General features: G+C 40.9%; 1 protein-coding gene across 1 annotated transcript; it reads right to left on the bottom strand.

Annotated features, from left to right (window-relative positions):
* Positions 1–2,979: 2,979 nt before the first annotated feature.
* mrpl39 (mitochondrial ribosomal protein L39) lies at positions 2,980–22,830 on the bottom strand. The gene is given in 10 exon segments (NM_199915.3): positions 2,980–3,141; positions 4,213–4,260; positions 15,562–15,715; positions 16,198–16,263; positions 16,412–16,524; positions 17,470–17,537; positions 17,850–17,949; positions 18,491–18,630; positions 21,051–21,260; positions 22,656–22,830. Coding segments are annotated over 10 exon segments (1,029 nt in total). The 5' UTR covers positions 22,696–22,830; the 3' UTR covers positions 2,980–3,051.
* Between the last annotated feature and the right edge of the window lie 1,273 nt (positions 22,831–24,103).

The raw sequence follows: 24,103 nt of genomic DNA, 5'->3' as shown, positions 1-24,103 counted from the left end.
AGATCAATTACTGTAGTTGTTGTTACCATAGCAACTGTAGAATTGTTTTGATTAATTCAAGGACTTCACTATAGGTTCAGAAACAATACAGTGGTGTTTTGGTGGGTGTAGTTAAAGTCCAGTCATCTTCATTTCCACAATTTTAACAATGTCAAAGCTGCTTTACATAGACGACCAGACAAAAAGCTATTACATATTTCAGATTTTGGAACATTCAGCATATAGGACATGTGGAGATGATTCACAGATACAGCAGCTGATTGGCTGAGCTCACACCTCTGTTCTGTGTGCCTCTAGGTGAGTGGGCTTGACAAACCACCTGTAGGATACGCTCATCCTCTTGCAGCAGGCACTTTTTAGAAGGTTTGTATAGCTGAGATTTATTTATATATATATATATATATATATATATATATATATATATATATATATATATATATATATACACACACACAAAGAGAGCTTTATTTTCTATAGCTGTACTCTCTATATCTACTTTTAATATTTTATATTGTACTTATTTATAGCTATAGCTTCTATTTTTATATGTAATATTGTGTTTTATACTCTATATTTTTTGTAAGGTCACAGGTGTTTGTATAGGCATGTAACTGCACATCATACAGCATAAGACAGTGTTTGTGATGAATAAACTGTTAATTTGACTTGTGTGTGAGGCATCAGCATGTTCCTGACAACTGTAACGTCTGCATTACACAACATTCTTCATCCAGCATATCTGACGTATCTGAGACGCTCATCTACCCAAAACTGCTGCTCTATTGGGCTCGATTCAAATAAAGTGTGTGTGTGTGTGTGTATGTGTGTGTGTGTCTCTCACACACACACAACAGCTGGTCACCCCAGGCCTGTCCAGTATCAAGTTTCCTCCACGAGTCAACATGTGATGCATTAAACATCTGAGCATCAAGTTAAGACAGGACACTGCAGCAAAACATGTCGATCACACATCATCATCCCGTCTCCAGCTCATCCAACATCAATATCGTCACACAGGTTGATCGAGTTTTCCTAATGAGCGATCACTGATGTTAGAATATCTCATTAACAGTAGTAATGACAGCGCCACACCGTATTTATTTACTTAAACATTACAGAGGAGAAACCTCGACTGGGATTTATTCAACAAGGTTTGTGCAATATCATTAAGCTTTATTAGATATGTGTTATACAGCCTATTGATGTTTAATAATGTTCTGTAATTAACAAACTCAAAAATTTATTTTGTTTATTGTATTTTATACATTAATAAAACAAAAAATGATTAAAAAACAAACCACAGTAAAATATTTCAGTCTTGAAACTCTTGGTATCGATTTAGAAAGAAAATAATTGGTATCGGTGGGAACTCGGTGGCTCAGTGGTCAGCACAGTGGCCTCACAGCAAAGAAAGTCACTGGTTTGAGCCTCGGCTGGGTCAGTTGGTGTTTCTATGTGGAGTTTGCATGTTCTCCCCGTGTTGGCGTGGGTTTCCTCCACTATAGGGGAATTGATCAACTAAACTGGCTGTAGTGTGTGTGTGTGTGTGAATGAGTGTTTCCCAGTACTAGCTGGAAGGGCATCCACTGTGTAAAACACATGCTGGAATTGTTGGCGGTTCATTACACTGTGGCAACCTGACTAATTAAGAGAACCCAAAACAAAGACTAATGAATGACTGAGTGAATATGTCTCCATCTGCAGAGCTGTACACTGAACACTGGATTAAACCGAGTTAAAGACTGCTGTTTGATTTAGTCGGCACATTTAGAATGACCACTGATCAACTCTGCTCAACATTCCTCTATAAACCAGAAGACTAAACTGATGGAGAAACACGATTTCTAGCAGTTGAAAATAAATGAGGTGAATGATCTAAACAAACCTCCAGGAGGAACATGATCATATTATAGATGAATATTCAACTGAAGCGTCTGGTGTGTGTGTGTGTGTGTGTGTGATCAGAATATAGACAGAATACAAGTGTAGTATTTGCTGAATTAAAATGCCAAAATCCACAAACACACACACACACACACACAAGAAAGTAGCCTGGAGCGTATTGCCCCAAACTGTGCTGGGTTAAAATAATCAGCAGCTCCTCTGGCATTTAAACACACACACACACACACAGAGCGAGAGAGAGAAAGTGAGGGAGAGAGAGAGAAAGAGAGAGAGAGGGAGAGAGAAAGAGAGAGAGAGGGAGAGAGAAAGAGAGAGAGAGGGAGAGCGAGAGAGAGAGTGAGAAAGAAAGAGAGAGAGAGGGAGAGCGAGAGAGAGAGTGAGAGAGAAAGAGAGAGGGAGAGAGAAAGAGAGAGAGAGGGAGAGCGAGAGAGAGAGTGAGAGAGAAAGAGAGAGAGAGGGAGAGAGTGAGAGAGAGAGAGAGAGAGAGAGGGAGAGAGAAAGAGAGAGAGAGCACCTGTCTGCATGCGACAGACGCAGCAGCTGCAACACTCCTGACAGTCACACTCACTTCTACAACACTGCCTTTGTCTTCAGCCGGACAAAGTGCTGACTGCTTATTTTGCGCACACACACACACACACACCAAACTTTCCCACACCCACACACCAGATCTGACCAGTCAAGGCTAAATGCACACGCGCACACACACCCACATACACACACACACGCACTCTCACTAACTCCCCTGTGATACACACACACACACTCTCTCTCTCCCTCACACACTTTTACACACAAACACGCTCTCTCTCTCTCTCTCTCTCACACTCAAGCTCAATCACACATAGTCTTTATTGCTCTCTCACTCACACAAACTTAGAAACTCTCTCTCTCTCACACACACCAGATCTGACCAGTCAAGTCTCTCACACACTCTGGCATAAACACTCACATAAACTCAATCACACAGTCTTTCTTTCTATCTCTCTCTCTTACACACACACACACACACACACACACACACACACACACACACACACACACACACACACACACACACACACACACACAGTATTAGACATGTGGTCAACACGTTTATTCAACAATATCATACAAACACTGAATGCTGAGGGGGGGGCGGGGGGATTATGGTAGAGGGGGTGGAGTCACAGAGGCAGCAGGTGGAGTCTCTGTGTTGAAAGGAGGAGCCTCTGTTGAAGATGAGGGAAGCTCCACCTGTAAGAGCAGAGAAATGTCCATGTAGAATTAGTTTTATATTCATATTTAGATTTATCATTTTACTTTATTGATTAATATTTTTAACATTAATAGTTTAATTGAATAGTCTGAATTTATCTCGTTTTTCAGCGATTCTGTCATGTTAAAGCATCACCCTGAAGTTGTTGCAGGTTTTGTTTCAGTATGATGATGTATTTACAACTAAATATTAATATTGGGAAGGGGCGGGGTTTATTTTTTAGCTCCGCCTCTGTCGTCGTTCTGTCGTGAAGTGAAATGACTGCCTTGAAGGGTCTTTGGTACAGATGAAAAAAACTTTCACTTTTGGCTCGTTTCCACTGGCTGGTACAGTACGGTACGGTACGGGTTGGTGCGGGTCACCTTTATCAGGCTTGCGTTTCCATTAGCAAGGGTCTCCTTTTGGTGGGCGTGGTGTATGTGGTGTATGTGTATGTGGTGTGGCTCGTGAAAACTACGAGGCACAGGGTAAATCTGCTCTACTCCATGGCTTTGTGGCTGTTCATCAAGACGACGGCAAGGTTTGTTTGAGCGCTGGTCGACCATGGCTCGTTATTAAATGTATATGTAATTCTGCTGTCATCTCTCGCTGTGTATTTCAAACATGGCGGCTCTTTTGTTTTCATTCTGGCTTGTTGCGCAAGCGAATGACGTTTCTCTGTAAACCAATAGCGTTCAGCTGCCCGTCTCGCTCCGCCTTTTAGTACTGTTTCGAAAGGGTGCTGAAAAACTGCTATGGTACAGTTCGGTACACCTTTTGACAGTGGAAACGGCCATAAAAGCGTATCAAACCCAACCGTACCACTCATTTAAGACCAACACTAGGCGGCAGAGAATTAAACACAATAATACTTGATGAACACTTGATTTCTGTTGGTGTTTAAGTGTAGTTTATTGGCTGTACCTGTGTTCTGCTCTTAAACCTGTGACTGATGCTGTGTTTTATTTAGAAATGTTGTGCAATATTCACACACACACACACACACACACACACACACACACACACACACACACACACACACACACACACACACACACACACACACTTACCAGTCTCTCTGCTCTTTTCCGCAGCTTCCTCCAGACTGTATGATGAGCCTGAAAGTGTGATCAACACTGAGAATGAAGCAGACACACACTAAAGCTGAAGAAAACTGGACTTTAAATCAAGAATGAGGAGATCTGCTCATCACAACTGACCTGAGCATCTGCTGTGTGTGTGTGTGAGAGAGAGAGAGAGAGAGAGAGAGAGAGTGTGTTTGTAAGTTAGATTATGTGTATGTGTGTTTGTGAGTGAGTGTGAATGTGTCTGAGAGTGAATGTGTGTGTGTGTGTGTGTGTGTGTGAGAGAGAGAGAGAGAGAGAGAGAGTGTGTTTGTAAGTTAGATTATGTGTATGTGTGTTTGTGAGTGAGTGTGAATGTGTCTGAGAGTGAATGTGTGTGTGTGTGTGTGTGTGTGTGTGTGTGTGTGAGAGAGAGAGAGAGAGAGAGAGAGAGTGTGTTTGTAAGTTAGATTATGTGTATGTGTGTTTGTGAGTGAGTGTGAATGTGTCTGAGAGTGAATGTGTGTGTGTGTGTGTGTGTGTGTGTGTGTGAGAGAGAGAGAGAGAGAGAGAGAGAGAGTGTGTTTGTAAGTTAGATTATGTGTATGTGTGTTTGTGAGTGAGTGTGAATGTGTCTGAGAGTGAATGTGTGTGTGTGTGTGTGTGTGTGTGTGTGTGTGAGAGAGAGAGAGAGAGAGAGAGAGAGAGTGTGTTTGTAAGTTAGATTATGTGTATGTGTGTTTGTGAGTGAGTGTGAATGTGTCTGAGAGTGAATGTGTGTGTGTGTGTGTGTGTGTGTGTGTGTGTGAGAGAGAGAGAGAGAGAGAGAGAGAGAGTGTGTTTGTAAGTTAGATTATGTGTATGTGTGTTTGTGAGTGAGTGTGAATGTGTCTGAGAGTGAATGTGTGTGTGTGTGTGTGTGTGTGTGAGAGAGAGAGAGAGAGAGAGAGAGAGAGTGTGTTTGTAAGTTAGATTATGTGTATGTGTGTTTGTGAGTGAGTGTGAATGTGTCTGAGAGTGAATGTGTGTGTGTGTGTGTGTGTGTGTGTGTGTGTGAGAGAGAGAGAGAGAGAGAGAGAGAGTGTGTTTGTAAGTTAGATTATGTGTATGTGTGTTTGTGAGTGAGTGTGAATGTGTCTGAGAGTGAATGTGTGTGTGTGTGTGTGTGTGTGTGAGAGAGAGAGAGAGAGAGAGAGAGAGAGAGTGTGTTTGTAAGTTAGATTATGTGTATGTGTGTTTGTGAGTGAGTGTGAATGTGTCTGAGAGTGAATGTGTGTGTGTGTGTGTGTGTGTGTGTGTGTGTGTGTGAGAGAGAGAGAGAGAGAGAGAGAGTGTGTTTGTAAGTTAGATTATGTGTATGTGTTTGTGAGTGAGTGTGAATGTGTCTGAGAGTGAATGTGTGTGTGTGTGTGTGTGTGTGTGAGAGAGAGAGAGAGAGAGAGAGAGAGAGAGAGAGAGTGTGTTTGTAAGTTAGATTATGTGTATGTGTGTTTGTGAGTGAGTGTGAATGTGTCTGAGAGTGAATGTGTGTGTGTGTGTGTGTGTGTGTGTGTGTGAGAGAGAGAGAGAGAGAGAGAGAGAGAGAGTGTTTGTAAGTTAGATTATGTGTATGTGTGTTTGTGAGTGAGTGTGAATGTGTCTGAGAGTGAATGTGTGTGTGTGTGTGTGTGTGTGTGTGTGTGTGAGAGAGAGAGAGAGAGAGAGAGAGAGAGTGTGTTTGTAAGTTAGATTATGTGTATGTGTGTTTGTGAGTGAGTGTGAATGTGTCTGAGAGTGAATGTGTGTGTGTGTGTGTGTGTGTGTGTGTGTGTGAGAGAGAGAGAGAGAGAGAGAGAGAGAGAGTGTTTGTAAGTTAGATTATGTGTATGTGTGTTTGTGAGTGAGTGTGAATGTGTCTGAGAGTGAATGTGTGTGTGTGTGTGTGTGTGTGAGAGAGAGAGAGAGAGAGAGAGAGAGAGTGTGTTTGTAAGTTAGATTATGTGTATGTGTGTTTGTGAGTGAGTGTGAATGTGTCTGAGAGTGAATGTGTGTGTGTGTGTGTGTGTGTGTGTGAGAGAGAGAGAGAGAGAGAGAGAGAGAGAGAGAGAGAGAGTGTGTTTGTAAGTTAGATTATGTGTATGTGTGTTTGTGAGTGAGTGTGAATGTGTCTGAGAGTGAATGTGTGTGTGTGTGTGTGTGTGTGTGTGAGAGAGAGAGAGAGAGAGAGAGAGAGAGAGAGAGAGTGTGTTTGTAAGTTAGATTATGTGTATGTGTGTTTGTGAGTGAGTGTGAATGTGTCTGAGAGTGAATGTGTGTGTGTGTGTGTGTGTGAGAGAGAGAGAGAGAGAGAGAGAGTGTGTTTGTAAGTTAGATTATGTGTATGTGTGTTTGTGAGTGAGTGTGAATGTGTCTGAGAGTGAATGTGTGTGTGTGTGTGTGTGTGTGTGTGTGTGTGAGAGAGAGAGAGAGAGAGTGTGTTTGTAAGTTAGATTATGTGTATGTGTGTTTGTGAGTGAGTGTGAATGTGTCTGAGAGTGAATGTGTGTGTGTGTGTGTGTGTGTGTGTGTGTGAGAGAGAGAGAGAGAGAGAGAGAGAGAGTGTGTTTGTAAGTTAGATTATGTGTATGTGTGTTTGTGAGTGAGTGTGAATGTGTCTGAGAGTGAATGTGTGTGTGTGTGTGTGTGTGTGAGAGAGAGAGAGAGAGAGAGAGAGAGAGTGTGTTTGTAAGTTAGATTATGTGTATGTGTGTTTGTGAGTGAGTGTGAATGTGTCTGAGAGTGAATGTGTGTGTGTGTGTGTGTGTGTGTGAGAGAGAGAGAGAGAGAGAGAGAGAGAGTGTGTTTGTAAGTTAGATTATGTGTATGTGTGTTTGTGAGTGAGTGTGAATGTGTCTGAGAGTGAATGTGTGTGTGTGTGTGTGTGTGTGTGTGTGTGTGTGTGTGAGAGAGAGAGAGAGAGAGAGAGAGTGTGTTTGTAAGTTAGATTATGTGTATGTGTGTTTGTGAGTGAGTGTGAATGTGTCTGAGAGTGAATGTGTGTGTGTGTGTGTGTGTGTGTGTGTGTGAGAGAGAGAGAGAGAGAGAGAGAGAGAGAGAGAGAGAGTGTGTTTGTAAGTTAGATTATGTGTATGTGTGTTTGTGAGTGAGTGTGAATGTGTCTGAGAGTGAATGTGTGTGTGTGTGTGTGTGTGTGTGTGTGTGAGAGAGAGAGAGAGAGAGAGAGAGAGAGTGTGTTTGTAAGTTAGATTATGTGTATGTGTGTTTGTGAGTGAGTGTGAATGTGTCTGAGAGTGAATGTGTGTGTGTGTGTGTGTGTGTGTGTGTGTGTGAGAGAGAGAGAGAGAGAGAGAGAGAGAGAGTGTGTTTGTAAGTTAGATTATGTGTATGTGTGTTTGTGAGTGAGTGTGAATGTGTCTGAGAGTGAATGTGTGTGTGTGTGTGTGTGTGTGTGAGAGAGAGAGAGAGAGAGAGAGAGAGAGTGTGTTTGTAAGTTAGATTATGTGTATGTGTGTTTGTGAGTGAGTGTGAATGTGTCTGAGAGTGAATGTGTGTGTGTGTGTGTGTGTGTGAGAGAGAGAGAGAGAGAGAGAGTGTGTTTGTAAGTTAGATTATGTGTATGTGTGTTTGTGAGTGAGTGTGAATGTGTCTGAGAGTGAATGTGTGTGTGTGTGTGTGTGTGAGAGAGAGAGAGAGAGAGAGAGAGAGAGAGAGAGAGAGAGTGTGTTTGTAAGTTAGATTATGTGTATGTGTGTTTGTGAGTGAGTGTGAATGTGTCTGAGAGTGAATGTGTGTGTGTGTGTGTGTGTGAGAGAGAGAGAGAGAGAGAGAGAGAGAGAGAGAGTGTGTTTGTAAGTTAGATTATGTGTATGTGTGTTTGTGAGTGAGTGTGAATGTGTCTGAGAGTGAATGTGTGTGTGTGTGTGTGTGTGTGTGTGTGAGAGAGAGAGAGAGAGAGTGTGTTTGTAAGTTAGATTATGTGTATGTGTGTTTGTGAGTGAGTGTGAATGTGTCTGAGAGTGAATGTGTGTGTGTGTGTGTGTGTGTGTGTGTGAGAGAGAGAGAGAGAGAGAGAGAGAGAGTGTGTTTGTAAGTTAGATTATGTGTATGTGTGTTTGTGAGTGAGTGTGAATGTGTCTGAGAGTGAATGTGTGTGTGTGTGTGTGTGTGTGTGTGTGTGTGTGAGAGAGAGAGAGAGAGAGAGAGAGTGTGTTTGTAAGTTAGATTATGTGTATGTGTGTTTGTGAGTGAGTGTGAATGTGTCTGAGAGTGAATGTGTGTGTGTGTGTGTGTGTGTGTGAGAGAGAGAGAGAGAGAGAGAGAGAGAGTGTGTTTGTAAGTTAGATTATGTGTATGTGTGTTTGTGAGTGAGTGTGAATGTGTCTGAGAGTGAATGTGTGTGTGTGTGTGTGTGTGTGTGTGTGTGAGAGAGAGAGAGAGAGAGAGAGAGAGAGAGAGAGAGTGTGTTTGTAAGTTAGATTATGTGTATGTGTGTTTGTGAGTGAGTGTGAATGTGTCTGAGAGTGAATGTGTGTGTGTGTGTGTGTGTGTGTGTGTGTGTGAGAGAGAGAGAGAGAGAGAGAGAGAGAGTGTGTTTGTAAGTTAGATTATGTGTATGTGTGTTTGTGAGTGAGTGTGAATGTGTCTGAGAGTGAATGTGTGTGTGTGTGTGTGTGTGTGTGAGAGAGAGAGAGAGAGAGAGAGAGAGAGAGAGAGAGAGAGTGTGTTTGTAAGTTAGATTATGTGTATGTGTGTTTGTGAGTGAGTGTGAATGTGTCTGAGAGTGAATGTGTGTGTGTGTGTGTGTGTGTGTGTGTGAGAGAGAGAGAGAGAGAGAGAGAGAGAGAGAGTGTGTTTGTAAGTTAGATTATGTGTATGTGTGTTTGTGAGTGAGTGTGAATGTGTCTGAGAGTGAATGTGTGTGTGTGTGTGTGTGTGTGTGTGTGTGTGAGAGAGAGAGAGAGAGAGAGAGAGTGTGTTTGTAAGTTAGATTATGTGTATGTGTGTTTGTGAGTGAGTGTGAATGTGTCTGAGAGTGAATGTGTGTGTGTGTGTGTGTGTGTGTGTGTGTGTGAGAGAGAGAGAGAGAGAGAGAGAGAGAGTGTGTTTGTAAGTTAGATTATGTGTATGTGTGTTTGTGAGTGAGTGTGAATGTGTCTGAGAGTGAATGTGTGTGTGTGTGTGTGTGTGTGTGAGAGAGAGAGAGAGAGAGAGAGAGAGAGTGTGTTTGTAAGTTAGATTATGTGTATGTGTGTTTGTGAGTGAGTGTGAATGTGTCTGAGAGTGAATGTGTGTGTGTGTGTGTGTGTGTGAGAGAGAGAGAGAGAGAGAGAGAGAGTGTGTTTGTAAGTTAGATTATGTGTATGTGTGTTTGTGAGTGAGTGTGAATGTGTCTGAGAGTGAATGTGTGTGTGTGTGTGTGTGTGTGTGAGAGAGAGAGAGAGAGAGAGAGAGAGAGAGAGAGAGAGAGTGTGTTTGTAAGTTAGATTATGTGTATGTGTGTTTGTGAGTGAGTGTGAATGTGTCTGAGAGTGAATGTGTGTGTGTGTGTGTGTGTGAGAGAGAGAGAGAGAGAGAGAGAGAGAGAGAGTGTGTTTGTAAGTTAGATTATGTGTATGTGTGTTTGTGAGTGAGTGTGAATGTGTCTGAGAGTGAATGTGTGTGTGTGTGTGTGTGTGTGTGTGTGTGTGAGAGAGAGAGAGAGAGAGTGTGTTTGTAAGTTAGATTATGTGTATGTGTGTTTGTGAGTGAGTGTGAATGTGTCTGAGAGTGAATGTGTGTGTGTGTGTGTGTGTGTGTGTGTGAGAGAGAGAGAGAGAGAGAGAGAGAGAGTGTGTTTGTAAGTTAGATTATGTGTATGTGTGTTTGTGAGTGAGTGTGAATGTGTCTGAGAGTGAATGTGTGTGTGTGTGTGTGTGTGTGTGTGTGTGAGAGAGAGAGAGAGAGAGAGAGAGTGTGTTTGTAAGTTAGATTATGTGTATGTGTGTTTGTGAGTGAGTGTGAATGTGTCTGAGAGTGAATGTGTGTGTGTGTGTGTGTGTGTGTGTGTGTGTGAGAGAGAGAGAGAGAGAGAGAGAGAGAGTGTGTTTGTAAGTTAGATTATGTGTATGTGTGTTTGTGAGTGAGTGTGAATGTGTCTGAGAGTGAATGTGTGTGTGTGTGTGTGTGTGTGTGTGTGAGAGAGAGAGAGAGAGAGAGAGAGAGAGAGAGAGAGAGTGTGTTTGTAAGTTAGATTATGTGTATGTGTGTTTGTGAGTGAGTGTGAATGTGTCTGAGAGTGAATGTGTGTGTGTGTGTGTGTGTGTGTGAGAGAGAGAGAGAGAGAGAGAGAGAGAGAGAGAGAGAGTGTGTTTGTAAGTTAGATTATGTGTATGTGTGTTTGTGAGTGAGTGTGAATGTGTCTGAGAGTGAATGTGTGTGTGTGTGTGTGTGAGAGAGAGAGAGAGAGAGAGAGAGAGAGAGAGTGTGTTTGTAAGTTAGATTATGTGTATGTGTTTGTGAGTGAGTGTGAATGTGTCTGAGAGTGAATGTGTGTGTGTGTGTGTGTGTGTGTGTGTGTGTGTGAGAGAGAGAGAGAGAGAGAGAGAGTGTGTTTGTAAGTTAGATTATGTGTATGTGTGTTTGTGAGTGAGTGTGAATGTGTCTGAGAGTGAATGTGTGTGTGTGTGTGTGTGTGTGTGTGTGTGTGTGTGTGTGAGAGAGAGAGAGAGAGAGAGAGAGTGTGTTTGTAAGTTAGATTATGTGTATGTGTGTTTGTGAGTGAGTGTGAATGTGTCTGAGAGTGAATGTGTGTGTGTGTGTGTGTGAGAGAGAGAGAGAGAGAGAGAGAGTGTGTTTGTAAGTTAGATTATGTGTATGTGTTTGTGAGTGAGTGTGAATGTGTCTGAGAGTGAATGTGTGTGTGTGTGTGTGTGTGTGTGTGTGTGTGAGAGAGAGAGAGAGAGAGAGAGAGAGAGTGTGTTTGTAAGTTAGATTATGTGTATGTGTTTGTGAGTGAGTGTGAATGTGTCTGAGAGTGAATGTGTGTGTGTGTGTGTGTGTGTGTGTGTGTGTGTGAGAGAGAGAGAGAGAGAGAGAGAGTGTGTTTGTAAGTTAGATTATGTGTATGTGTGTTTGTGAGTGAGTGTGAATGTGTCTGAGAGTGAATGTGTGTGTGTGTGTGTGTGTGTGTGTGTGTGAGAGAGAGAGAGAGAGAGAGAGAGAGAGAGTGTGTTTGTAAGTTAGATTATGTGTATGTGTTTGTGAGTGAGTGTGAATGTGTCTGAGAGTGAATGTGTGTGTGTGTGTGTGTGTGTGTGTGTGTGTGTGAGAGAGAGAGAGAGAGAGAGAGTGTGTTTGTAAGTTAGATTATGTGTATGTGTGTTTGTGAGTGAGTGTGAATGTGTCTGAGAGTGAATGTGTGTGTGTGTGTGTGTGTGTGTGTGTGAGAGAGAGAGAGAGAGAGAGAGAGAGAGAGAGAGAGAGTGTGTTTGTAAGTTAGATTATGTGTATGTGTGTTTGTGAGTGAGTGTGAATGTGTCTGAGAGTGAATGTGTGTGTGTGTGTGTGTGTGTGTGTGTGTGTGTGAGAGAGAGAGAGAGAGAGAGAGAGAGTGTGTTTGTAAGTTAGATTATGTGTATGTGTGTTTGTGAGTGAGTGTGAATGTGTCTGAGAGTGAATGTGTGTGTGTGTGTGTGTGTGTGTGAGAGAGAGAGAGAGAGAGAGAGAGAGAGAGAGAGAGAGAGAGTGTGTTTGTAAGTTAGATTATGTGTATGTGTGTTTGTGAGTGAGTGTGAATGTGTCTGAGAGTGAATGTGTGTGTGTGTGTGTGTGTGTGTGAGAGAGAGAGAGAGAGAGAGAGAGAGAGAGAGAGAGAGTGTGTTTGTAAGTTAGATTATGTGTATGTGTGTTTGTGAGTGAGTGTGAATGTGTCTGAGAGTGAATGTGTGTGTGTGTGTGTGTGTGTGTGTGTGTGTGTGAGAGAGAGAGAGAGAGAGAGAGAGTGTGTTTGTAAGTTAGATTATGTGTATGTGTGTTTGTGAGTGAGTGTGAATGTGTCTGAGAGTGAATGTGTGTGTGTGTGTGTGTGTGTGTGAGAGAGAGAGAGAGAGAGAGAGAGAGAGAGTGTGTTTGTAAGTTAGATTATGTGTATGTGTGTTTGTGAGTGAGTGTGAATGTGTCTGAGAGTGAATGTGTGTGTGTGTGTGTGTGTGAGAGAGAGAGAGAGAGAGAGAGAGAGAGAGAGAGAGTGTGTTTGTAAGTTAGATTATGTGTATGTGTTTGTGAGTGAGTGTGAATGTGTCTGAGAGTGAATGTGTGTGTGTGTGTGTGTGTGTGTGTGTGTGTGTGAGAGAGAGAGAGAGAGAGAGAGAGTGTGTTTGTAAGTTAGATTATGTGTATGTGTGTTTGTGAGTGAGTGTGAATGTGTCTGAGAGTGAATGTGTGTGTGTGTGTGTGTGTGTGTGTGTGTGAGAGAGAGAGAGAGAGAGAGAGAGAGAGAGAGAGAGTGTGTTTGTAAGTTAGATTATGTGTATGTGTGTTTGTGAGTGAGTGTGAATGTGTCTGAGAGTGAATGTGTGTGTGTGTGTGTGTGTGTGTGTGTGTGTGTGTGAGAGAGAGAGAGAGAGAGAGAGAGTGTGTTTGTAAGTTAGATTATGTGTATGTGTGTTTGTGAGTGAGTGTGAATGTGTCTGAGAGTGAATGTGTGTGTGTGTGTGTGTGTGTGTGTGTGAGAGAGAGAGAGAGAGAGAGAGAGAGAGTGTGTTTGTAAGTTAGATTATGTGTATGTGTGTTTGTGAGTGAGTGTGAATGTGTCTGAGAGTGAATGTGTGTGTGTGTGTGTGTGTGTGTGTGTGTGTGAGAGAGAGAGAGAGAGAGAGAGAGAGAGAGTGTGTTTGTAAGTTAGATTATGTGTATGTGTGTTTGTGAGTGAGTGTGAATGTGTCTGAGAGTGAATGTGTGTGTTTGAGTGTGATTATGTGTGTGTTTATTAGGGATGTAACGGTATCAGAATTTCACGGTACGGTAATACCTCGGTATGAATGTCACGGTACGGTATTTATTGAATCATTTACAGGAAAAAACAAAACTTATGAAAATACTCCAAAAAAGTGCCAAAAGTGTCAATGACATACAAATTAGCCATCTATCTGTAAGCTTTGAAACAGGAACTTCAATTTTAATAACAAAAAAAATATTAAACCATGTAAAAAAAAATTTAAGTTTTTAATTTAGTATTGTTGAAAACTCATCACATTCAACATTTAATCACTCACTCACTTAGATAGAGATGGGTTTAAAGGAAAATTATCATATAAATATAATCTGGTAAAAGCTGGTATCTCTGGGCATTTACAATGTCCCCTGCAACAGAAAAAAAAAACCTCTCATTTGGTACTGAGGTTTCTGGGACAAGAGAGATATGACTTATATGACTTATTTCTTGAGCGCCGAAAACGGAGCTTTTTGGAAACGCTGGAGAGGCCGTTTTCATTCTAAAACGCTGCTGCTCCGTCTCAGTGTGGATGGGGAAAGACGGAGACATCTGAAAACGGAGGCGGGGCTGCAAACGTTCGCCTATCTGATTGGGGCTTTTCCTCAATATTAAGTAGCCCACACACAGTTCAGTCTTGCATCCTCTTCTTGTAAGTTCAGACTTCGCAAGTTTGATCAAGGCTGCAGTCTCCCCCTTCTCAGTTTGATATGGAAAACATACCGAGGACACGGGTAAACTTCAAAGGGAACAGTGTACTTTATAACTTCATTCACATCACCTTGGCTACGTTGTTTCACTTTCTCATCAATAAAATGTAAACATGATTTAAGGAACTGCCTATTTTCATTTTAATATTAGCAACTTAACAGACAGCAGAAATGTTGAGGCGCCGTGCTGAATATATGAGCGTCATCTTCACTGTGTGCATATTTATAACAAAACGGAGCCGATAACAACTGCCTCCTTTCAATTTCAGTGAAAATACGAAACACACCCTCTCTTTTGCTGAATATCAGTTTTAATAATCGATAATTATAAAAGTATAACATACAATAAGTTTATACATTGTAGGAAATAAAGGCAAGCGATCAGTCAATGTACCTGGATTAATCATTAACTTATCTTTGCGCTTAACCAAAACATGTTACCCGTGAACAAGTAACTTAATAGATTCCAATGACCAAAGTCAGGGAATTGGCCTATGTCGTTAGATAAAGACAACAACATGAATGAAATATCACGTTTAGCAAATATAGTGAGATCAGATCCAGCGGGAGATGCTTGATGAGCAGTCCGACAAGCAGAGCTCTCATCTGGGTAGAAATGCTGGAGCGCTTGCCCGAGAGTGTGTGTGTGGTCACGTGATGTGCGTTTTCAGCGTTTTGGTGTGGACGGAGAGCTGTTCAGAAACGCTGGGTAAAACGCGAGTGTGGACGCGGATCGTTTTCATTCTACAACGCCGTTTTAAAACTAAAATGCACTCTTGTAAAAGGGGCCTTAGAGTTTTACAGCTCTTTTTGATCCCCGCTTCTAGCAGCACACTCCATTTCCGCATTACTGGATCTGTAGCGACAACAGACCGCAAGGGATGATGGGGATTGTAGTTTTCGCTACCTCCCGTTCGCTTCATTCGCCTGAGCAAATTTTCTCAGAAGACCTATAGTTTTACCGAGTCATGCGACTTCGGTAATATCGAAAAAAATTAATATTGCGGTATGACGGTATTTACAATACCGTTACATCCCTAGTGTTTATGTATGCGTAAGAGAGAGAGAATGTGTGTTTGTGTGTGTGTATGTGTGAGAATGAATGTGTGTACATGAACGTGTGTGTTTGAGCGTGATTATGTGTGTGTTTGTGTGTTTATGTATGCGTAAGAGAGAGAGAATGTGTGTGTGTGTATATGTGTGTGTAAGATTGTGTGTATACGTGTGTGTGTGTGTGTGTGTGTGTGTGTTTGAGTGTGATTATGTGTGTGTTTATGTATGCGTAAGAGAGAATGTGTGTGTGTGTGTGTGTGTGAGAGAGATTGTGTGTGAGAGTGAATGTGTGTATATGTGTGTATGTGTGTGTTTGAGAGTGATTATGTGTGTTTATGTATGCGTAAGAGAGAGAATGTGTGTGTGTGAGATTGTGTGTGAATGTGTGTATATGAATGTGTGTGTTTGAGTGTAATTATGTGTGTGTGTTTATGTATGTGTAAGAGAGAGAGTATGTGTGTGTAAGAATATGTGTGTGTGTGTGTGTGTGTGAGAGAGAGATAGTGTGTATGTGTGTGTGTGTGTGTGTGAGAGAGAGAGAGAGAGAGAGAAAGAGTAGATGTGTGTGTGATTTTGTGTTTTGTTTGTGTGTAAGAGAGAGAGAGAGAATGTGTGTGTGTGTGTGTGTGTGTGTGTTGTACTCACAGTAAGGTTGACGGGCAGTGAGAGCCCCTGAGCTCTGCGCTGGACTCCGCGTGTGTGTTCTGAGAGTGTGTGTATCGACGTGACCTCAAACTGAGAGCAAAGACCCGTACGGGACACCAGAGGGGCGGAGCTCAGCGTCACATGATCTCCACACCTGAACACACACACACACCATAAACATAACACACTGATGCTCTAAACACAAGTTCTCCTGTGAGCACCAAGAAATGTTGTGTGTGTATGTGTTGTGTAGCGTGTGTGTGTGTGTGTGTATATTTTTGAGTGTGTTGTGTGTGATTGGTGGTTTTGTGCACATTGTGTGTGTGTATGTATGTGTGTGTATGTTTGGTGTGTGTTTTTGAATGTGGTGTATCTGTGTTTGAGTATGCATTGGGTGTGTTTGTGCATATATGTGTGTGTGTGTGCATGTTGAGTGTGTTTGTGTGTGTGATTTTGTGTTGTGTGCAGTCATGAGTGTTGAGTGTGTGTGTGTTGGATTTTTATGTCTTGTGTATGTGTGCTGAGTTTGCTTGTGTACGTGTTTGTGCATGTGTGTGTTGTGTATGCATGCCTGTGTGTGTGTGTGTGTGTGTGTGTGTGTGTGTGTGTGTGTGTGTGTGTGTGTGTTATGTTCACCTGTATAGTGTAACCGTCCCGTTCTGACTCTGAGCCGCTGCTTCTTCAACTTCCTCCTGTTTACACCTGAACACACACACACACACACACACACACACACACACACACACACACACACACCTTTTTACAGCTAAACCAACTTACATTTGACAGCATTCATGATTATAATTTTTTGGATATAAGCGTCTGCTAAATGAGTGTGTGTTTGCTGGACCTGCTCTGAGAGAAGATCTCCAGGGCCAGAGAAGCTGAAACCTCCAGCGGCTCCCAGGGCAGATCTCTGCTGATCATCTGCAGCGCGTCACGCGTCAGACTGCGCAGATTCTCCTGCAGAGCAAACACACACACACACACACACACACACACACACACACACACACACACACACACACACACACACACACGCGCACACACGCGCACACGCGCACACACACACACACACACACACACACACACACCGCAAAGTTTAACTCAAATGAAGTGAAATGTTTTAATTTGCATGTGTTTTTAAGCCAGTTGGCATTTCTGTGTGGAGTTTGCATGTTCTCCCCGTGTTGCCGTGGGTTTTCTCCGGGTGCTATAGGGGAATTGATCAATTAAACTGGCCGTAGTGTATGAGTGTGTCGGTGTAAATGAGTGTGTATGGGTGTTTCCCAGTACTAGGTTGTAGCTGGAAGGGCATCCGCTGTGTAAAACATATGCTGGAATAGTTGGCGGTTCATTCCGCTGTAGCAACCCCTGATAAATAAGGGACTAAGCATAAGGAAAATGAGTAATCTAATGAAGTAAAAACCCTCTCGGTTAAACAGCTCTTATATTTTACATTTAAACTGGTTTATTATTTCAGCTGACTTTTCTATTTGTATTCACAATTGATGTGTGTTCATGTTGGAGTTATTAAGGGCCAGTTCACCCAAAAATTCAATATATTGACTATTTACTCTCCCTCAAGTGTGTGCAAACCTTTATGAGTTTCTTTCTTTCTTTTAAACCCAAAAGAAGATTTTTTTTGCAGCTGGAAGAGCTTCTGCTGAGTAAAACATACGCTGGAATAGTTGGCGGTTCATTCCGCTGTGGTGACCCCTAATGAATAAGGGACTGAGCCAAATGAAAATTACTTATTCAATTATTCAAATTACTTTTACAAAGTGATCATGTGTTTTTGTTTCCTCAATACTTTTAGTTTCCACAGAAAACCCTGAATCATAATTGAAAGCAAATGAGATGCAGAGTGAGATGAGAATAAATCAGTGTTGAGGAGGTGTTTCTGACCTCTGTGGGCTTCCAGGAGTCCAGAAGCGGATCCAGAAGCAGATCACAGCAGAAAGCACCGGCCGTCACTGCAAACACAACCAGGGGGTTTATTATTTGTGCACATTCAAACTATAAAAATGAAACCCAGAGAAATGAAAATGGAAAGCACAACATTATAAAGTAAGTAATTCATTAATAAAACTATGAAAGTGAAAACAATAAAATTGAAAAAATAAAATAAAATAAAAATCACTAAATTTCAGACATGCTTAAATAAAACTGATAAAAATTAAATAAAATAGAACAAATTCAATTAGAGTTCAGCATAAAATAAAAACACAAGTTCTTTTAAATGTCCTTTGCTGAAAATAAACACACACAGAGAGGATCAGTCTGACCTGGCACTTCAGGAGTCTTGAGCAGCTCGACACTGAACTGATCCTTAAAGGCTGACTCCAGGACGAGACCCAGAAGAGCCGCACAGGAGCGCCAATACGCCTGAAACACACACACTTTACACTGCATCAACTAGTCTTAATGTAAAGTAGTACCTATTAAGTTCTTTGTATAGTGTTTTTAACAATAATTATTATTTAACAGCAGCCTCACAATATGTGCACATTACTGCAGTGTTCATGTGTGCTTCATCTAGAACTCCACATCTATACTCCTCTTAGTCTATGCTGACATCATCTTCAGCAGCTCAAACACTCTACTGGCGAATGGACAGACGGCTGCTTCTCACTCAGGGCTGCTGGACATGCTAATGAGATGGAGAGATGGGCACTAGTGGGCGGGGCTTTCCCCTTCTGATGATGCGTACAAACGGAGAATGTCAATCACAGTGTGTCTGCATCAAGTCTGATTATAATAAACACAATTAGTTCATGTTCATCATTAGAGGCTGCTGGAGATACACACACACACTGCTCACATGTAACTCCTTATTAAAGTGATTTCAGCATAATCTGTGCCCTTTAAACTCACGTCCAGCAGTTGTTCTGATTGTGATAATCTGTTTAGTGGTGAGGGAGTCTACCTGATTGAGCGTCTGTGGGTCTGGATCTCTGAAGGTCAGCAGTGTGAGCTCACAAGAGTGGGTCAGGGGTTTGTGCATGTGCCACGGCTGACCGTCCACCAGCGCCAGCGCACTGCTGTTCACATGCCACTCGGACAGGTCTGACACACACAACACAACACTGGTTAGCACTGATCACAGTTCATTTAAAGCATGAAATAACGACGCCAGTGACTCTCCAAACTCCACACTGTCCTCACAGCTGGTTATTCGCTTGTTAAGTGGTGATATATCAGGCCCGCAGCCAGCCTGGTGAAAGGTGGGTTCTTTTTTTCTCAAAAAGTGGACCTTTTTGCAGTTACACGCCTCAGTTTCTATTTACTATGAGATTTCAATACTGCGTTTTAGTGACTTTTTTGCTGGATTGGATAGTCAGATTTGATCATAACCACACTTTTTGATGTACTAAAAATATTTCCCAAAAAATGCAATTAAATAAATTAAAATAAGATTCATTTTAAAAAATAAATATAATTATTATATTATATATCATTAGGAAATATCTGTTAAAGTCTTAAAGAAAAAAAAACTGTAGTCTACTATCATTTATTAGAATAAAAACAAACTGGCCAGCATGCAACTGTCCTCAGTCACAATTTGGACATTTAAAAAAAAAAATAATAATAATTACAACAATAATATTTATAATAATAATAATAATAATACAATATTAATTATTCTTCAGATTTTTTCTAAAACAACATAAAGCCTTATTACACCTACAAGCATGGTCAGATTTTCTCCAGGTCATAATTTATTTTGTTTATATTAATTTCGTCCCAAAAATGATTAGACCGACCCAGTTTCATCTGGAATGCATCCAGATCACCTCCTGAAGTGGTTTGAGCGATTGGGTTTATATCCGATCAGAACAAAACGAATAAAGTGAGGAAAAAAAGCCTCAAAAACACAGACGTGACGGGACTGAGGACTCCCATTTAAAGCTTTCGTCAGACAGTTATTAAAAAAAAATGAATGGCAAAAATAGGGAAAGGGAGGTCATGTACTGGACAAGTCAATAAATACACAGGACGTCCCGGCTAATGGGGCCAGTTAGCCTAGAACCTCATGGATGGGGCAGATTTTCATCTGTTAGGAAGTTAGTACCTTTTGCCTTACCCTGTTTGGCAGTCAGTATCCATGAATGTCGCATCAAAGATTCAAATGTGACCACTCAGTGGGTTATGTCACACTACTCGCGTCACATTACTGTGGCTTTGAGGCTCTACGGGATTCCAATTACTGGCCAGAGTTGATTAAAATGACACTATTACAATAAATATTGAATATAAATATATTATATAATGTTAAATTACATAAAATAATTAAAGGGACAAATTCTGGACCTTTTGGCCATGGAACCCCCCCCTGGCTATGGGCATGTATATGGAGTACTGTTTCAATCCGATACTCATTTAAACTGTGAAAATATTCGACTAATGTCCACTATTCAATCACATCACACATTAAAGAGAATTTAATATCAAATCATGCTGTACGCTACAGTCTCTGGGCTTGCTGCATCACAAACAGCAATATTTGAACAATAATAAAAACTAATCACTGTCTGGCCATCTGATATTAGGCATAGATATATGTATATATTGTGATCGTGATTTTCGAAAGCATTACAGCACTTTGTAAACATTTATTATTACCGTTTGTTGAGTCTCCCTGTACAGTTTGATAGAGCGACTGGACTCGAAAGCTGCTTTGATTGACGTCACACTTAACAAGCGGATACATATACAACTTATCCACACACACACACACACACACACACACACACACACACACACACACACACACGTCTGAATAAACATGCATAGTACCAAAAGTGCATCAATATAATCACCACATAATATTTTAAGTCATTTAATTGTTTAATTTCCGACATGCAGTGAGCTGCTGCCATGTGATTGCGTTAACAAGCAGTTAGAAAGGTGTACCTAATAAAGTGGCCGGTGAGTGTATAAGCAATATACATTACTATATAAGAACTCTTGTTTCTTCTAAAATCAGCTAATACTAAAGTCAGTCTTACTAAACCACAGATTCTGGAATGTTCTAGTCTAGGAAGTAACAACGTGGATAAGCCCCGCCTCCAAAGATGGTCCCCACCCACTTCTACAGCACTGCCTGTTTAGCCCTGTTAATATGCAAAACGGTCAGCCAATCAGAGCAGTTGGAGTCTATAATAGGTCACGCCCTTTGAATTTAATTTCATAAAGTAAAATGACAGATCGTCCCTCTAAATCACAACAGGGAAAACCAGCATCGACCAAAAGCGCATGCTTATCTGCTGTCTTGACTTTACAATCAATAACTGTGATTAATAATGGAGTGTCTGTCACCAAAAATCATCACATTTCCTGAAACACAGAGACAGCTGTGGTCAAATTAAGACTCAAAATCAGCCCAGAGTGGATGAAAATGACCCAACAGCACACAAGAGTGAAGAGTCTACAGAGGAGCATGAGGATGAGTGCGATATATATGTGTGTGTGTGAATGAGACTCACGGCGTGCGCAGCTGTATGGTGTAGACAGGCCTCTGTTCATCACCAGCAGCGTCCCCTGCAGACCCGGCCCCTGCAGCTGCACCTCCACCTTCTCCACCCGCGGCTGCAGCGCTCGCTGACGGAGCTGCTCTCTGGAGAACTGAGCACTGCGCTGAGCCAGAACCGCTGCAGACGACAGACGAGGAGCAGCTGCAGCGCTGGACACCATACCTACACACAAAACACACACCACAATGCAGTGCACACACACACACACACACACACACATTATTCATTCATTCATTTTCTTGTCGGCTTAGTCCCTTTATTAATCCAGGGTCACCACAGCGGAATGAACCGCCAACTTATCCAGCAAGTTTTTACGCAGTGGATGCCCTTCCAGCCGCAACCCATCTCTGGGAAACATCCACACACACACTCATACACTACGGACAATTTAGCCTACCCAATTCACCTGCACCACATGTGTTTGGACTGTGGGGGAAACCGGAGCACCCGGAGGAAACCCACGCGAACGCAGGGAGAACATGCAAACTCCACATAGAAATACCAACTGAGCTGAGGTTCAAACCAGCGACCTTCTTGCTATGAGGCGACAGCATTAACTACTGCACCACTGCCTCGCCACACACATATCATGACACGTAAAAAAGTAGAGCAACTGTATGAGCAGCACCATGACTAGTTTCCCACATTTTGAATAAAACCAGCTGCTAAACACTACTGAAAAAGATAATATACAGCCCCAAGGCAAGATCCTGATGAAAAAAGCAGCTCTTCATGCACATTTCATCGTGCTTTTTGAGTATAATGTTAAGAAAACATCTGAATATACATATTTATTATTATTTTAATGCAAATAATTTAGCAATTACTTCATTTACAATTCATATCTTAAAGGCTGATTTCTCTAAATTAGCTTTTCCTCCTGGACTAAACCATAAATCAGCAGCACACAAGTTCACAATTCCATTCATATACACATTCTGAAGTTCATAAATAATACGCCTGACTGTATATATGACTATACTATGTTAAATGTTATCACAAAATAAAATAATGATCTTTATTTCTGGCTGTTCTGTTTTTTTTTATTGATAAAATGTTAAAAATAAATATCCAATGTGTCAAAAAAATATATAATTTTGAAGCAGACTTCAAGCTAAATTCACATTTTCGTGCATGAAATATATGCAAATTAGCACATTTAACTAAACAATACTTCATTTGCATATACATTTATAAACAAATATTTGTAATTCTGGCTCAGTGGTTAGAACTGGCCTCACAGCAAGGTCACTGGTTCGAGTCGCGGCTGGGTCAGTTGGTGTTTCTGTGCGGAGTTTGCATGTTCTCACCGTGTTGGCGTGGGCTTCCTCCACAGTCCAAACACATGCGCTATAGAGGAACTGATCAACTAAACTGGCTGTAGAATTAAGTAATTATATCATAGTAATGAGCTACACTTGCAATATATTGTAGTGGGTTTTAATGAGCAGTGTGTGCGTGTGTGCGTGTGTGTTGTAGTCGTGTATTATTAGAGTCATCATCACTCTCTGAAGGTCAGTTTGATCAGTGTTACGTGTGTTATTATGATCCACTTACGGCGCTGAAGCATCTGACCGACAGTCCGAGCGGCAGCCATGATCTACAGCACACTTTTCCTGCACAATGTTAACAGAATAAACATACACTACACAAATAAACGTAGAAAAATCAAGTCGCTAACTGTCAGAGATCGGCGACATGCTTGCGCTGCTTCCGAGTGCAGCGATAAAAACATTCCGTGCGATCAAGGGAAGCGAGTTTACAGTTCCGTTCTGTGTTGCAAACATACTGCTTTGGGTAACATTTTAACTACAAGTACATTATAATACATTATTACATATTTGTGCAATAATTTATTTTACGTTATATATATATATATATATATATATATATATATATATATATATATATATATATATATATATATATATATATATATATATATATATATATATATATATATGTGTGTGTGTGTGTGTTTGTGTGTGTTCTTCTTTGTTGTATGTCTATTTACTGTAGTAATAATAATAATGTATTGTGCAAAAGTACAAGTAACTAATACTAAACCTTAATTTCATTCTAACACAAACCATATAGTAGGAATATGCTGTTGCTGTTAATTACTAATACGAAGTACTTATAATATTTACTATTATGAAACAAGTTATTTCAAGGACATTATACATTATTAAACATACATTTATATTACAGCATACATATGCTCAGTAGAACATTCATGCATACATACTGTACATATCTTCTCTGATTGGTGTTTACTGCAATAGGGGCGGGGTCAAACTGTCACTCACAAGAGATCAACCAATATCAAATCAAAAACCCTTCCCTCCCCATTCTACTCTCTGATTGGTGTTTGCTGAAATAAGGACGGTGTCAACCTGTCATTTACATAAGATTAACCAATAGCAAACCACAAGCCAAAATTAAAATTAAGCCCCGCCCACATTTGTTATTGATGCAAAAATGGAAAAACAGCACAATAGAGGAGAAAATATCTGAGTGTTGAGACTGGATTATTATTATTTAAATGCATATTTAATTATTAGTGTGAAGATGTGATGGTCAGGACAAGGAACATCTCAAAAATGTAAACAACTGTTTGACCATGAAGAACGTCATTTTTAATGTACATGACTTTATTTAAGCCAAAAATCCATTGCATGAGCCAAAATTATGCTATCCCACAATATCAAAAATAATTGAATACATATATATATATATATATATATATATATATATATATATATATATATATATATATATATATATACAGTACCCCCAGAATTATTAGCCCCCCCGTTTTTGTTTAACGGAGAGCAGATTACTCCAGCACATTTCTGCACATAATAGTGTGAATAACTCATCTCTAATAACTGATTTATTTTCTCTTTGTCATGATAACAGTAAATCATATTAGACTAGATATTCTTCAAGACACTTCTATACAGCTTAAAGAGACATTTAAAGGCTTCACTAGGGTAATTAGG

Source organism: Danio rerio, chromosome 1 (assembly GCF_052040795.2).
Source record: "Danio rerio strain M-AB ecotype USA chromosome 1, GRCz13ab, whole genome shotgun sequence".
Lineage (NCBI taxonomy): Eukaryota > Metazoa > Chordata > Actinopteri > Cypriniformes > Danionidae > Danio > Danio rerio.
Note: the sequence above shows the minus strand (reverse complement) of the source record. Positions and strands in the feature narration are given on the sequence as shown.